This window comes from Polypterus senegalus, chromosome 7, assembly GCF_016835505.1.
Source record: "Polypterus senegalus isolate Bchr_013 chromosome 7, ASM1683550v1, whole genome shotgun sequence".
NCBI lineage: Eukaryota > Metazoa > Chordata > Cladistia > Polypteriformes > Polypteridae > Polypterus > Polypterus senegalus.
The window spans coordinates 189,621,559-189,638,426 of NC_053160.1; the positions used below are offsets into that span (position 1 = coordinate 189,621,559).

General features: G+C 42.8%; 1 protein-coding gene across 22 annotated transcripts in view; it reads right to left on the minus strand.

Annotated features, from left to right (window-relative positions):
* Positions 1 to 16,868, minus strand: part of LOC120533089 (ankyrin-2-like) — a 299,192-nt gene that overhangs the window by 39,205 nt on the left and 243,119 nt on the right. For all 22 annotated transcript variants that reach the window (XM_039759757.1, XM_039759758.1, XM_039759764.1 and 19 more), the window contains 6 exons: positions 13,694 to 13,790; positions 11,461 to 11,689; positions 8,118 to 8,243; positions 6,250 to 6,372; positions 5,986 to 6,018; positions 4,387 to 4,408 (listed from right to left, as the gene is read on the minus strand). In XM_039759757.1, the coding sequence (XP_039615691.1) occupies positions 4,387 to 4,408; positions 5,986 to 6,018; positions 6,250 to 6,372; positions 8,118 to 8,243; positions 11,461 to 11,689; positions 13,694 to 13,790 (630 nt within the window). The remainder of the gene's footprint in view (positions 1 to 4,386; positions 4,409 to 5,985; positions 6,019 to 6,249; positions 6,373 to 8,117; positions 8,244 to 11,460; positions 11,690 to 13,693; positions 13,791 to 16,868) is intronic.

Consider the following 16,868-nt stretch of genomic DNA (forward strand, 5'->3'; position numbering starts at 1 on the left):
TATTTGTGTGTTATTAGTGTTTTTGGTTATGTACCTTGAGTTTTTGAGGATGGGGCCACCATTAATCGATGTCAGCTGGAGCATCGGCCCTTTGTCAATCTGTCAATATATTCAGGGCAGAGAGGTGAGAGGCTCATAACAGCATTAATGATTGTTGCAGGTCTTCTTTTTGTAAGTTTATTGATTTTTTTTTTTTTGTAATCTTTTATGGCTCTCTTGGATTGTATTCCTGATTCTCTGACAGGTGGTGTCAGTTTTTTTTTTTTGCAGTTGTCATTTTTTTTATATATTTTATTTTATATTTAAATTTCAAAAGTTTAACCTGTCGATTATATAGAACCCTTGATATCCATATACTTAGAAAAACAGCATTAAACTCCACATGCACTGTATCTATCTCAATAGAGCCTGGCTGCAGACCTCCAGTGGCAGACCCCCTCTTTAGATTCTCTAGCTAAAAGACCCCATGATGTCATTGGAGTCCTGCAGCTGAAGGAGCCACAAAGGGGCTGCCACTGGAAGTCTGCACCCAGACCTTTCATATCTATCCATCTATCTAATGGAAGGCACAGCATGGAGAAAACATTCAAATTGGGGATGCATACTACGCAGAGGGGCGGCACGCATAGTGGCGCAGTGGGTAGCGCTGCTGCCTCGCAGTTAGGAGACCCGTCTGGGTTCACTTCTTGGGTCCTCCCTGCGTGGAGTTTGCATGTACTTCCCGTGTCTGCGTGGGTTTCCTCCCACAGTCCAAAGACATGCAGGTCAGGTGCATTGGCCATCCTAAATTGTCCCTGGTTTGTGCTTGGTGTTTGTGTGTGGCACCCTGCCCGGGGTTTGTTTCCTACCTTGCGCCCTGTGTTGGCTGGGATTGGCTCCAGCAGACCCCCGTGACCCTGTAGTTAGGATATAGCGGGTTAGATAATGGATGCATACTACGCAGAATAGTTTGTCATTTAAAACGGAATGGGACTCAAATTGTTATTGCTAGTTATAGAAAACATGCAAGTTTTTAATTATTTTTTTCTGCTTAGGAATTAAAGCCTTCAGGGTGTGCCTTGGCCGGAATCTGCCATGGAGGAGACACCAGGACATCCTACTGTATCCAGGGCTCCATTGTTTCATTTCAGCCTCCAGTTCTGATGTCACTACATTGGTTACCCATGTCATTCAGAATTGACTTTAAAATACTGCTTATAGTTTACAAAGCCTTAAATATATCGGAATATCTGACACCTTACACTCTAAATTATAACCTTAGATCTTCAAACGAGGGTCTGCTTAGAATTCTGACAGGTAACCTTAAAAGAAGTGGTGAGGTGGGTGGCCTTCTGCTGTTATGCACCTCAAATCTGGAATACGAGTTTACGGATAGAAATTCGCCAGGCTGACACGGTGGAGCTCGTTACAACACTGCTAAAAACCCGTCATTGTAACATGGCTTTCTCATAGCTTCACTTGAGTTTAATCCTGATGCTCTGTATTTGCATTTAATTATCAATATCATTCCTAGTGGCTCCACAATCCGTCCTAACCTCTACTTTCTCTGCCGTTCTTTTTACGGTTTTCTGTGGTGCTGATCTGCACCCCCACCACCTAATCAAAGCACCGTGATGTCCCTCCATTGATGGATTAAAGGCCAGAAGTTCACATGACCGTCATCATCAAGTTCTTCCACGTGGAGCCTGAATACCACGAGGACTTTTTGAGGTCATTGATGTTAGGTAGAATGCCTAGAGGCGGCTGGGTGGTCTTGTGGGTCTTGGACCCCCCAAGCAGATTTTTTTTCTTTTCTCCAGCCGTCGGGAGTTTTTTTTTTTTTCCCTTACCTTTCCTTCCTGGTCATTGGACCTTACTTTTATTCTATTTTAATTAGTGTTCCCTAATTTTATTTTATTTTGTCTTTTTTCTCTTTCTTCATCCTGTAAAGCACTTTGAGCTCATCATTTGTATGAAAATGTGTGACAGAAATAAATGACGTTGTTGTTATTGAATTTTTTTGCTTGCTATATCAGACAGAGATCATAGGGGGCGCTCAAACACATACCCACAATCACTCCCTAACACGTTAAGTCCATGTGGACATTCAGAGAACATACAAATTGGCTTACACTGAAAAAGCTGCTTGCCTACAGAGTAGTCAGTGGGTCAGCACTGGTTTATATGGAGACACCCAAGAGGTCTTGTGCTCATTCTCGCCAACTCTGTTTGGCATCAAACCTCACTTCAGACTCTCTTCATTCGTAGCTCCTCACTGATGACTGAATGAGCTGCTGACTCCCTCAGGGAGCTTAAGAAGCGTTCCAAGTCTCTCTTGTTCTGTTAATGAATCTCTAACGGATATTGGCTTTTTTGATAGCTTCTTGTAACTAATGGCTATGTCACCTCACGTAACTTCTCTAGCGATTTTCAGCCGCATTCATTTTCATAATCTTAGCAAGTCGGAGGCGGTCACCTAATAGGACATATCTAACGACTCACTCCAACTAGTCCGCGACTCTCACACATGTTGGATTTGGTCTTTAGTCATAGGGGTGGGCTCTGTATGCATGAGAGTGGACAACCAATAAATGCTCAGCTGGAAGTACAAAGCATATAATGCAACAATAAGAAATAAGGCACTTGGGGGTCTGGACCTCACAAATAGAAGAGAAGCTCATCTATATGATGTCTTGGGTTGTACAAGCCACAGCAGAACAGAGTTTGTGGCTGAACCTGCCACCGCCGTTAACCCTTCATACAGCATCATGCCCCAGTAATGGACACGCGTGACTGACTGTGCTGGAAGATCAGCAGTTGGTCAGTAAAGCAGACATGCCCAGCGATTTTCATTCATTTAAACTGAGAGGGTCCAGCGACGCAATCAGCAGTTGCAGTCCATAGATCTGACATAGGTCACGACTGTTAGTCGTATAAAGTGAAATCGGCTTAACTCTTTCAGGGCTGATGTCGACTTCTGTCAAAAGGAGGAGTTGACGATGGTAATCGACTGTAAAAAAACCAAGTGTTCTGTTTCAGGTAAACTCTCGATGCTAGAAGGAAAAAGTTATCTTTATTAGTTTGATCGAGATTTCCTTCGCGTGTGTGAGTAGCAAGGTGCAAACAGCAGCAAAAATGGCACTGACATCTAACGAGAGATCAAAGTGAATGCATAAAGCAAACTACTGCGTGGATGACGCTTTGCCTATTATCTCTGAACCGGACTATGACTTGTCAGACTCCGATTTTGACACAAGTGATCGAAAACGAATGCGAGATTCAGTCTTCAGTTGACTGGTCCCCAGCTAATCATGGCTCTGAATGGGTTCATGTAGCTGATACGCCTACGGCAATGTTCGCCAGGGAGGAGTGCCACTTAACAATGATAAGAGGTAGAAACTAGATTGCAATGCCTCAGCCACGTGAAGACAGCTTGGCAGCAAGCCTACCGCACATTCTTGTCAAACTGGCTGCCACAGCATGCAGCAACAGACGTTTTATGTTGATTTCTGTGTCAAACCATTGCTTTTCAGAAAGTGTTTTTTTTGGAAAAAATATTCAGCCCTCAAAGAGTTTAGGAAAATGTTAACCAGATGTGTGTTTTTCTGTTTGGTTTAGAGCTTTTCCCTTGTGATAGTCAATTTTGTAACCCTCTTCTTAAAATAGTCTCCCCAAATTAAACGTTTACTCAATCATACTGACTTCTTTGGTAAGTTGCTGTGGATAAAAGCATCTGCTAAGTGAGTAAATGTAAATGTAACGAGCTCTTCAGGGCCTCACACAGTTACTGAATGCTAAGCTCTCTTCCTTGTCTGAAGATCTCAAACGATGCTCTTCAAAGAACTAAACGGCCATTTGTTTAAAGGGCTGACACAAACTATATACAGCGTCTTCACACACTTAGCAAAAACCGCTTCTTTCTTTATTGCTCATCACCAAAATTATGGACTCTCATACAAGTAAATGCACACAAACAGTATACTTCTTCTGCAACATCCGTGTCACCAATGAGTGCAGGACAAGCTCCAAGAAGATACTGTCAGGTTGGTGGACATGGAACTGATGCTCATATACTGCACCATAAAGCTGGCATGACTTTTGCTCATTGAAATGACGGTGGTGACAGGACAAAGCACACAAACAAACAAACAAACAAACACACAAACAAACAAAAAATAACACAGCAAGCAAAGCAAGCCAAAGCAGGGTTGTGGGGGGGATGGAAAAGTGGGTGTGTGGGGTTGAATATCTCAGTATAGACATTTTAGGCATCAAAACCATAGATTATACAGTTAGATCACTTGGCCATCGCACATTATTAGAACACAAGCTTTTAAGTCCAGAGGTTAGTATGTTAAGAGACATCTTACAATACGTGAATGAAGTCAAATGTGAAGGATATCTTACATTTCTCATGACTCTTGCTGGTCTGTAAGAGAGAAAGAGACATGTTAGACATGCTAGTGTAGAACAATAGTCATTTTAGCCACCAATATTTTGACCATTGTAACTTACTGTGAGAAATGCACTTGGATAAGATGAGTGTAAGACGCATGTGGAAATAAAATGGCATGAAAGGTTGTTAACCGCCCCATACAACAGATTTTCGGATTTGCTTTTCCACTTGTGACTTAAACTCGACTAACTCTGGTTCTCCATTTTATTTTCTCTCCCCATGACTACCCATGAAATTTCCATCCACAGCACAGTTACTGGTGTGTTACGTGGAACCCACACTGTCGAGAAAACCTTCAGCAAGGCCATCATTATGTTACGATTATAGATTTGTTTCATTCCGTTTTTATGTTGTTCTGGGTGTGCTGTTGTGCCGTCTTGTTTTCCTTATGGATTACTGCCATGTTGGATTTATGTTTTGGATGCGGTTCCCAGAATTCACGCATCGTGACGTCACCACCTAACATGTTTTAAAAGCCACCAAAAAATGTGCAAAACATCTAAGAAAAAAACCTGTGCGTCATCTCATGCTGTTAGATATAATTTTACTGTTCTTTCTACCCTCTAATTCTGATTTACATCTTGTGTTTCTCATGGCTCTGGCTACGTGTGCTCTTTTTGGCTAACAACCTATCAATGTTCTTCGACTACAATTCTGACGTTTGTTATTTAATGATCGTTTTCTTGGTTATGAGCCCTGTGTGAGTTCTGACTTCCCCGTGTCATCATCGGATTTCATTCTCTGTCAAAACTGCTGATGCCTTACATAAGCATACAGGAGACTTACTAGAATATTCTCTGGTTTCAGCGTGACCTCTGGTCCCTTGTACTGTAGATAGATGTGGACACCCAAGGCTACATATTGTTCTCCCTTTGGTTGGACTCTTTTTATAATACTTACCACATGGTAATTAAGAAGTTTTCCACCTATGCATGTATTCATTATTTTGGTGGGTGATAGTCATGGTGGCAACAAACTGAACAGGTCAGGCCAGGCCACACTTCTTTCCTTAGAACTCAGCTTGACTTCACTTGTGAACAAAGCCTCAATTGCCATAAAACAGCAAATGAACAGTGCCGCTTGGATGGAGATGCTGAGATTTCCTCCATTGCTTAATTAATACTAAACATAAAGAACACGGTGAACCCTCTTGTTACCAATCAACAGATGAAGAACTTCACAGTGAAGCAAACATGCAATTTCCCAAAAACTTGAAGAATGCAGTGGATCTGGAATGGGCATAGAAGGAGAACGTGAACAAATGCATGTATTGTGCTCCACACAGCTGAAGCCGGGATTTGGAGGTGTAGCCCCATAACACACAGCGCAGTGGACTTCAGAGAACAGAGTGAGGTGATGAGCTCCCTGCTGCTAGAATATAAGCCTAAGATGAGTGACTACCACTGCGTACAGAATATGGGAATAAAGCTTGTTAGTATATGCCGTGAAGCAGACAGCATGTTAAGTGACAAATGGGAAACCTGCCCATCTGGAAAATGAAATACCACATTGCAACAAGCCAATGACTGCACGAGTGGCGTTGACATTACCTCATCCTCGTGTTCCTGATCCGAATCAGATTCCTTTTCATTCCAAAAAGCAGCAGACAGAAAAGAGCAAGCACAGCACAAATTGGTCAGAAAGAGTTAGTGCAATAAAACCCCCAATTCAGCCTTAATGGCAGTCAATGCGTTACACTTACAACAAACAAAGCTGGTCCATCTCAGAAAAAAAAACACACCACAAAAATCAACACACACTTAAGAAAGGCAGTTCATTTGGCCTAATAGATGCCCGAGGGTCATTCATTATACCTTCACGTAAGCAGGTAGCGTTATGTTCAGGTTACAAATGGCGTGCTGTGCCAAGCCTCTGTAGGATCTTGGTTCCTTCATGAATGATAGGCGCCCACAGGGGTCTTGAGTGCTGTCTCGGACCTAAAAACAGGGGGAAAAAAAAAGTTATGAGATCCTTTGTAACGTGTAGTGGGGAAGAGGAGCATTGCAATGTAAGTAATGGCCAACTAATAGGAAGAGGAAAAAGGAGAAGTTCCGTATGTCCCCAACAGTAGGCCGTGGCTTATACATTCATTTTACAAATCTGCGTATTGGGTGCGGCTTGCTTAAATGGGGCGGCCTATCTAAAAAACATTTCAGTCGCCATTCCTCATGCCTTTATTTTGATGGCTATTGTTGAAACTATCCGATTGTCCTCACGCCGCGCGAGAATCCATTCTTTAAGTCGCTTCTCTAAATTTGGCCAATTTGCTTTACTTGTACGCCTTGCACGCCTATGTGGCGGAAGTGTGTGCAAAGCTTCCTCATCTTTCCGCCAATTTCTGACTTGTTTTTCATCTACTTCAAAGTGGCGTCCAGCTGAACGATTGCCGTTTTCTGGAGCTTAAATTCTGCAGCGTAGGACTTGCGTTGCGGCATGATATCGGTAAGTGCAAAATTTTATCTATTTAATTGTTCACGCTCAACTATAACGTCACTATAGATTTGCAAAGGCCTACAGGGGCGTGACAAATTAGATGCTTTTACTTCAGATTGGTAAATTCAGTAACGCCGCGGCTAATGACATGGGGCGGCTTATCTTACAATTTTAAAACATAAATGAGCATTTTCTGCAGCTTATAGAATGGGGTGGCCTATAATGTGGGGTGGCTTATCGTTGGGGAAATACGGTATATGCTCTGTGTGCAAGTCTTTAAGACAGAGCTGAGATCTTAGAGAAGTGTCACCATGAACAGTAATAAACATAAAATTTGGACCAGCTCAATGTCTGCAAAATTTCGTTCCAACCAATTCAGCCATACCAGTAAAGGACTGAATTAGTGATAAAAGTCTCCATCTTGTGCTGCGGTAGGGACAATGCTGGACTCCTCCATTGCCTTTCTCTTTAAACAAAGCCCTAAACCTGTCCTTAGATTTTTTGTGATGAATCAGTTTGTGACTCTACATCAGGGGTGTCGAACTCCGGGCCTGGAGGGCCACAGTGGCTGCAGGTTTTCATTCCCACCCTTTTCTGAATCGGTGACCAGTTTTCACTGCTAATGAACTTTTTTCCCTTCATTTTAATAGCCTTATTTTGAAGGATTCAGTCCTTTGAATTTATTCCTTCCTTTATTAAATGACAGCCAAACAGAAATGAGATGTGAAACGGGAAGACAGATGACCAGCTAAACTGGGATTTCAAAATCCAACCAATCTCTTAATGAGAAGCCAATCCTTGCTGTTAATTAAACTCGTTATTTAATTCCATGGCTTGTTGCTGCTCTCATCCTGCCACAGCAGACATTTCCAAAACTGATTGATTTTTCTGTTTTTTCTATGAACACCGTCCAAATGTTTTGGTGACCTGAGAGATCAACCTTACTGAGACCATCACCTTTTTTTATTTTCAGGTATTGTGTGATGGGCACAGGTGAGCTGGTCACATGTTGGCTCGTTTTGTGTCTCATTATTGTTTGGCTGCTAATTAAGGAAAAAGAGACAAGCAAGGGGCCTGAGTCAAATTAATTCAAACTAAGGCAAAAGAAGTTAATCAACAGCAAAAACTGGTCTGAAGAAGATGGCTAGAATGAAAACCTGCAGCCACTGCAGCCCACCAGGGCCAGAGTCTGACAGCCATGCTCTACATGATTTTATTCCTTGTAAAACTGACGCAAATTACAAGATACCTTGATAAAAAGTGCAAGTCTGTTTTCCTTGAAGGCGTAGAAACTGAACAGGTGATGTTGACCACTCTTTGTTAATGGAACGAGATTGCCAAAGCAGTCTGCATATATTGGTTTTCCTTCTAGCACCTAAAGAGAAAGAGGAGAGAATATATTTTATATATTATTATTTCATGACTGTGGGTTTCTTTCAAGAAACACAAAAAAGTAAAGCATATGGAAAAACAAAATGGTGGTCAACTAAATCGTACACTACTTACAGACAATGCAGGCTGGCATGGAAAAAAAACGCACGTTTGTAAGCTGGCAAATACTGTAAGATAAGGCAAGCTCAATTTAACATTTACAGATACCTAAAAATGATCTACAGATACCTGAAAATATGTCTGTGTCTGGGAACCTCAGTGTATTTTCAGATATCTCAAATGCTTTTTAAGACATTTTAAAATGACATCCTGGTCACCCTCAGATATCTGAAAGTACTGTTTTGTAAGAAATATTAAAAGCATTTTCAGATATCTTGAAATCAGTCCCGGTCCCCGTCGAGACATCTCAAATATATTTAGAGACATCATAAAATTAGGATCTGATTAGGCGGATCGGTGAGGCGTCCACAGTAATACGGGCTCTGCATCGGTCTGTCGTGGTGAAAAAAGAGCTGAGCAAAGCTCTCAATTTACCAGTCGATCTACGCTCCTACCCTCACCTATGGTCATGAGCTATGGGTAGTGACCGAAAGAACGAGATCGCAAATACAAGCGGCTGAAATGAGTTTCCCCCGCAGGGTGTCTGGGTTTTCCCTTAAAGATAGGGTGAGAAGCTCAGTCATCCAGGAGGGGCTCAGAGTAGAGCCGCTGCTCCTCCGCATCGAGAGGAGTCAGATGAGGTGGCTCGGGCATCTGATCAGGATGCCTCCTGGACGCCTCCCTGGTGAGGTGTTCCGGGCACGTCCAAATGGGAAGAGGCCCCGGGGAAGACCCAGGACACGCTGGAGGGACTATGTCTTCTGGCTGGCCTAGGAATGCCTTGGGATTCTCCCGGAAGAGCTAGAAGAAGTGGCCGGGGAGAGGGAAGTCTGGGCTTCTCTGCTTAAGCTGCTGCCCCTGCGACCCGACCTCAGATAGGCGGAAGAGGATGGATGGATGGATGGATGGATGGATGGATGGATAAAATGACTCTTAGCACAATAAATGCAACATGAGGAGTCTCAAGATGACCTCATGTAAAATTGCTTGTGTTTTAAATGGGGCTTCCGACATCAATTTCTGATATCTTGAATTGCACAGTTAGTTACTTTACAGTATCTCAATACTGTCTAGATGTTATTTTAAGATAACACAATATGTCAAGTAATTTCATTTTCTAAAAAACTTCATGCAGACCAAGGCCACGGTCTGGGGATGCTGCAGCCTATCCCAGCTAGCACAGGGTGCAAGGCAGGAGCAAAGCCCAGACAAGGTGCCGGTCCATCTCAGAGTGAAAACACACACACACGGCCAATTTAGTATTGCCAATTCACCTAACCTGCATTTCTTTGGACAGTGGGCGGAGACCCACACATAGACACGGCAACAACACGCAAACTCCAAGCAGGGAGGACTCAGGACCTGAGCCTTGATCTCCATACTACAAGGCAGCAGTGTGCCTACTGCACCACCGTGCCACCCTATAACACAAAACACATTTTGGATATCTTCATATTGACTCACATTAGAAACATCTTGAAATACATTTTTAGATATCTCAGATTCATTAACTGATATCATAAAGTGGATTTCTGCTCTGTGTGAGAGATCCATTAATGTATTTTGAGACATCTCAAGTAGAAACTTTAAATAGCTTCTGGACTTTTTAAAAAATATCTTAAAATTTATTTGAAGACGTTCTCTGAAGTATTATTTTCCAATGTCTCAAATACAATTCATCTCAAAATACCTTCTTGCACATTTCAAGACATCTTAACTTGGTTTCCAATTTTTTCTCTGACATCTTTACATATCCTCCTGATCTGTACCATCTTTGTTATTTCCAGATTTCCACTTGTATCGCTCACATCTCGCTGCCATTCAGCATGCTACCTCTCACACAAATTTCATTAGTGACAATTGAAAAAGGCAAGTCTGGAGTCACATACAGTTTCACAAAAGTGGCACTAGAAATGCATTGTGCAGGTGATTTCACAACTACGAAACTCGCTAAAAAGAAATATTTGGAGACTTTGAAATTTATTTTGAGTGGAAAGTAATGAATATTGGTCCCTAAAGCCTCATCACACGTCCGCGTTGATCTGTGATCTTTTCTGCAGCTGGGAAGGTAAAGCAGGTAAATCACCTGGCATCTCATGTATAACGGCGCACATAGAATTCACACTAAAACATGGCGTACGGTCACAACTGGAAATGTGAGTAGGCACAAAAAAATCCAGATGTGCAGAACTGTGTGTATGCAAGATTCCACACACTTCCACTTTATAAATCCCAATAAATGTGAAATTTAATGCATGTGCCTACAGCCCCACCCCGACTCCTCCTAGAATTTCGCAATGTTACATCTTTAATGTAATGTTTAGGAACATAATTGGCAGAGGGAGGAATCGTATTACCTGACTAAATCGGGCAGCTCAACAAAAAGAATGTCTGCATGTGCCAGGAAATGAGTCTTGCAATTTAATATTATTTTTTTTCTTCCCTAAAGATCTTCATTTAAATGCTAAATGACAGGCAGACGTATATGGAATTAAAGCATATAAATCCTTCAAGGCAGAAAATAAACAGCTCCCTTCTTGTGTCGATAGCACAGATTGTACTGGAAGTAAAATGTGTTTCGTTTTTCAAATGTTTTTCCAAAGTGAAACACTGCGTTCAGTTTTGCATAAATTGTTTCAATTTTTTTTCCTTTAATGACAGAGAGGTTCCTTTAGAAGTCACACTGTGGGGACAGCTCCTGGAATGTCTTCCGTGTCACTCTCACCCTGGAAATCATCGCTGTGCTGGCATCTCCGTTTGCATTTATCACACCACCCAAGTTAGCAGAACTTTGCTACGTTTTGCACAAAAATCCTCCCAGCTGCTATCTAAGTGTACATGTGCTACACCAGCACTCTGCACCACTCTAACACACTCACCACCACTACAGTATGTCTCTTTTGTATCCAGTTTGGATTCAGTTTCTCCCAGCACCTCTACTGCACCCACCTCTTCCATGCCTGCTGCCCCTTCACCTCCAAACATCACCTTGGCTGAATACAGTAAACATGTACAGTGAAAATGAAAATGTTCAGGATGCAGAACACGTAAGAAAGTAAGCCAGAAATTCACACTGAACAGGTGTAAGGAGGGCAGCTTACCTCCACATCTCTGCTTCTGGCCACCTCTGTGAAGTTCTCCTGCTGCTCCAGTGTCTTGTCTACTTTGTCATCGGTCATGCAGAAGCACCTTAACCGAGCTTCAATGGGGTCATGGGATTTGGCAAAGATTACAAATTTGGCCATATAGGGTACACATATAATCTCTCTGTACACTTGTGTGGCAAAAGTTACAGACTCCTGAATCTGTCGGCAGTCTATTAGCCAAAACCTTTGGAAAAACCAAATCAAGAGGAAAATATGATTAGAGACCTTTCATGGAATGGACACTTCAAGTCAAGTATTTTATTCAACAGAATATATAGCTAAACAGAACATATAAAGCTCGCTATTTACTACATCACATATTGTATATTACACACTGTGTATACTCTGAACCTAAACACAACCAAGGAGGCAAAAACTCAAAAAGTAAAATGGGATTGTGTTTAAGTAAAGTCTAGTACAAGGAAGAACACAAAGGGTAACAGAAAAGGGTCAAATCTTCATCTTCCTTTGGCTGCTCCCATTAGGGGTCACCACAGCGGATCATCTTTTTCCATCTCTTCCTGTCCTCTCTATCTTGCTTTGTCACACCTGTCACTATATGTCCCCTCTCAGCATATCCATAAATCTTTTCTTAGGCCTTCCTCTTCTCCTCTTGCCTGGCAGCTCTATCCTTAGCACCCTTCTCTCAGTATACCCAGCATCTCTCCAGACCAACACAATCTCGCCTCTCTGACTTTGTCACCAAACTGTCCCATCTGAGCTGACCCTCTAATGTCCTCATTTCTAATCCTGTCCATCTTTGTCACACCCAATGCAAATCTTAACATCTTTAACTCTGCCACCGTCTCCAGCCCATATAACATAGCGGGTCTCACTACCGTCCTGTAGACCTTCCCTGTCACTCTTGCTGATCCCCGTCTGTCACTTATCACTCCTCACACTCTTCTCCACCCATTCTACCCTGCCTGCACTCTCTTCTTCACTTCTCTTCTACACTACCCGTTACTCTGTACTGTTGATCCCAAGTATTAAAACTCCTCCACCTTCGCCAACTCTACTCCCTCTTCCTCACCACTCCACTGACCTCCCTCTCATTTACACACATGTATTCTGTCTTGGTGGGCCTAATGACCTTCACTCCTCTCTAGCTCTTTGAGGGCTGAATATTTTTATGGTTTCACACATAAGTCAACATAAAACATCTGTTGCTATGTGCTGTGGTCGCTGTTGGCGCATGTTCGGCATCTCTGGCAGCAGTGGCTGGATGTGGGCACCTCGATGGTCAGCAGGAATGCATGGTGGGCCAGCTGCCTGGCTATCTTGGCACAGCAGGTGGGTGTGGTGACGGTGGCAGTGTGACACAATATGGTTTGTACCTTTTGTCATCATAAGTGGTGGTTCTCCCAGGCAAACGCTGCTGTAGGCACATCAGCTACACAAAAGTGTTCAGCGCCACAATCAGCTGGCGACCAATCAGACGATGCTGATAGCTCACTTTCATTTTCGATATCCATCCCCAGATCACTTGCATCAAACTCGGAGTGTGACAAGTCAGAGTCCTAATCATCAAAATTACGTAAAATGTCCACGGAGTATTTTGCTTTGCATATTCGCTTTGGTGTCTCACCACATGTCGATGCCATTTTAGAGGTTGTCTGCTCTTCGCTACTCATCCACGTGCAGGGAATCAAGGTTCAATCAACAAAGCTATGTAACTTTATCTCTAGCAAAGACAGTCAAACTAAAATGTAAAGGTAAGTTTTGTTGCAGTTTACTGCTGATTACCGTCCTCTACTCCTGAATTTTGACAAAAGTCGACATCAGCCCTGAAAGAGCTAGAGCAGATCTCCACCTCTCCAGGGTCCCCTTGACCTGCACCCCACACTCACTACAGAGCACAATGTCAAAAGGGTTAAATAATTCCAAATTATACCCCCAACTTGGGCTTACATTTTAAAGGATAATCATCTTAACTGATGACAAATTGAATTGAAGAATAGCATGAAGTTAACCGTACTTTACATGTTAAATATACCATCATAAGCAGCTCTGTAGTTTGTAGCTAATCATAAAACCATAACATCTACAAGCCAACATGGATTTTTTTTTTTATTAAAATTGTGAAAAAACTTTGTCATTTAGATGTATGGAAAAAAATGTCATCCCCTTTACTGCAAGTGACATCTGATCCGTCATTGTTACCATAAGGAATGTTGCTGCATATTACCTTGCCGATACATTAGTGGTGAAGGAAACACACTGATTAACAAATGTTAATGGCGTTGTTCCTGTGATGTCTTCCCATTGTGCGGGAGTTGTACCACCTAAAGGGAGGCAAAAAAAAAAAAAATGAATCACTGCAGTTAATCCTTCAGCATCAATCAACCATGTATCCATGAAGCTGAAGAGACTCTAAGTGACATGCTGCATTAGTTCAAAATGTTCTGCTGCTTATTTATGCTTGTACTCCGCATCTGATTCTTCACGTTTCAGTGTCCAACAATAGTCGGCCAACTGTAGGACAAAGTGAGCATTGGCTGTTCTGCTAGGCTTTAGTGGCAAACCAGGCCTGTTGAGGCAGCAGATTTAACAGACATCCAGCTGCTCAAAACACCCACTTGGATTACAGACTATGTGACTGAACTGCAGCTTGTACCAGGATCTGCTTGGACTGCATCTGATAACAAAGGTGTAAATCAGAGTTCAAGTGACATCTTTCCAGAGATCTTTCTGCAGATTTCTTGACTGAGAAGATGCAGAAGAAAGACTTGTAACTCATGGAAAGACGACTCGACTCGGATGGACAGAAGAACTCACCTATGAGGAGACACTGATTTTGCAAATGGAAAGGACTTTAATCCAATCAGGAGGTTACATATTCCCTTAAAACTCTTTGCATCATCCTAAAGATTCCCTTAGGGGAACACTCTCTGGCTCTCTCAAGGGAACTCTGAAGGAAGTCCCACAGAACTTCTGCTCTCACACTCCATAATGACAGACCCCCTGGAAGTTGTAGTGAGGGACAGAATTAAAACAAAACTGACTGTCTGCCATTATGAGCAATGCTGCACACCAACACCGAGGACTTTCAGCTACAGAATTATTCAGCAGAAGTGTCTGAGGAAACACTACAGGGGATCTTGATATCGAACAGAAATACGTCTGCATGATGCCTCACTGACTGTGACAGCCAAGTCAGAGCTTTTCTTTCTTTTTTTGTATTTAGACCCAAGTGTGTGTGTGTGTGTGTGTATTTATTTACTTGCTTATCTACCTATTTATGTATTTAAAGAGCCTCTGTAAAAGGCCAAATAAATGTGTTTCTCTTCCTTTCTTATCCATTAAAAGATTGTCAAGTGTTCTGTTCCACCTCCATGGCTCAGTTGTTTGTTCATGCATTCAGACCCACCCAACTGGCTGCCACTCAAGCACTGGACCTGGTCCCAGCCTGCTACTAAAGAATTTAGCCCCATTCAAAACTCTAGCTCCACTCAGTTGGCTGCCATTCGAGATTCTATACCTGCCCGGGCAGTTGCCACTCAAGAACATAAGAAATAAGAAAACTAGAGGAGCCGACTCAGTCAGTTTGTCGCTCGTTTGTTTGGCTATCTCTACATTTAAAGACTGGAAAGGTTTTGCCTTCAACTGCAAGGCTCAAACGGTTTGCTCCAGATTCCCACAACTCCTTGCATTGGGAAGTGCTTTCCGGCTTCAGTCCTAAATGAAAATCCCCAACCAAATTACGAGAAGAAAACGGAATGAAAAGTGTATCAAAACTCCTCAGTGGTACAGAAGGCCTTCAGTATACTTTCTCAGATGTGAAAGGGTTGTGGGTTATTAACTGCAAACAAGAGTAACAATCAATATTTACTCTGGATTTTGTACTAATCAATAAATTAAAAATAAGACAACTATTTACAGCACACAATAATTGGCGATTTTCAGAGCTCATAGCAGTGTGCTCATGTGACGATGTGGGTTCTGGCTCCACGCTCCCATGGCTGTTTGGGAACCCTTGAACCCAACACCGTCGATAATGAAACCGAGTGAGCCAGTCAATGGAGGCAAATTGAGCATCTGAGCAAGGGGATGGTTGAAAGTACAAAAGTGCTTTTATTAAAACAGTCAACAAAAACAGTGTTCCATAAATAGTGCAGTTCTTCAAATTCATTAAATAAATAATCCATAAAAAGAACACGTGGAGGTTAAAACCATTGGAAAAAAAACAATCCTTTAAAAACGAGAGGTTAAAATCTTCTTTTAGGAAGCAGTCTTAAAACACTAACACAATCCGGTGCCTATTTTCTGTATGCGTCTCACCTGCTTATCCCGTACGGGCCGCAGCAGGCAAGGCGCTCTCTGCAGCTGCCATCCTACTTCACACGCTCGAGACTGGAGACCTCCCGATCCCTGGCTTCGGTCTGGCACTCATCCCAGTCCCGAGACTTGATTACCCCAATAGCCAGGTCGCTCATATTGGGGACTCCACCACCAAGCCTCCCGACTTCCGCTGCCTTTCTGCGGCCTTCTGCGGCTCGTCGCTTTCACCTTGGTCACTCCCGCTACCTGCTCGCTCAGCGGGAGCGACATCAACACAAACACGTGGGTGTCGGCCTAACACCCAGCTTCCATGCAGCTGCCACGCGCTCGATCGCGCGCTCACCACCGCTCGCGTGTCCGTTTCTCTCCTGCACCGCTTGCTTCCACGCTCCCTGTAACCTCCGTCCTCTCCTTTCCTTTCTCTCCGAACGTTTCTTTCTTTTTCCCGATCGTTTCTTACACCGAACGTTTCTTTCTTCTTCCGAACGTTTCTTTCTTCTTCCGAACGTTTCTTTCTTCTTCCCTAAAACCGACTCGCGCTTCTTTTAAAAACGTGAGGGCCATCACAGCTGCAGCATTAGCCACGGGAGCAATCACGAATGTGGGCAGTTCCTCACCTGTGCACACGGTGAGAAACGCCCACATCGACGACTGCCCCGCTGGCTCGCTAACATCGCCCCCCTCACGAAGCCGCCTCGGGTGCGGTGATTATTTATTTAAAATCAATGGCCTTTTCTCCACGAGCTGTGGACCCATAACACCACAGCTCAGTTCACAGTGGCAATGGAAAGACAGTGAGAGCATCAAAAATAAATCAATCCACGTACTTATTAGTAAGGATATTAAACATATTTTCACACCTGCACTATACAACATCTTCAACATTGTAAAATGGTAAATCTGCCTTTCTGCTAGGCAGGCTACTCTATGAGGCCGTGTCACCAGAAGCACACCTGAACACACATTAAACCAAATTACAACCCATATGTATGAAGGTTGAGTGCAATTATGACTTTAAACTAACACAGCAAGAGAAAAGTATTGACACTTCAGTCTTTTCTTTTTAATCTCACAAGACAAAA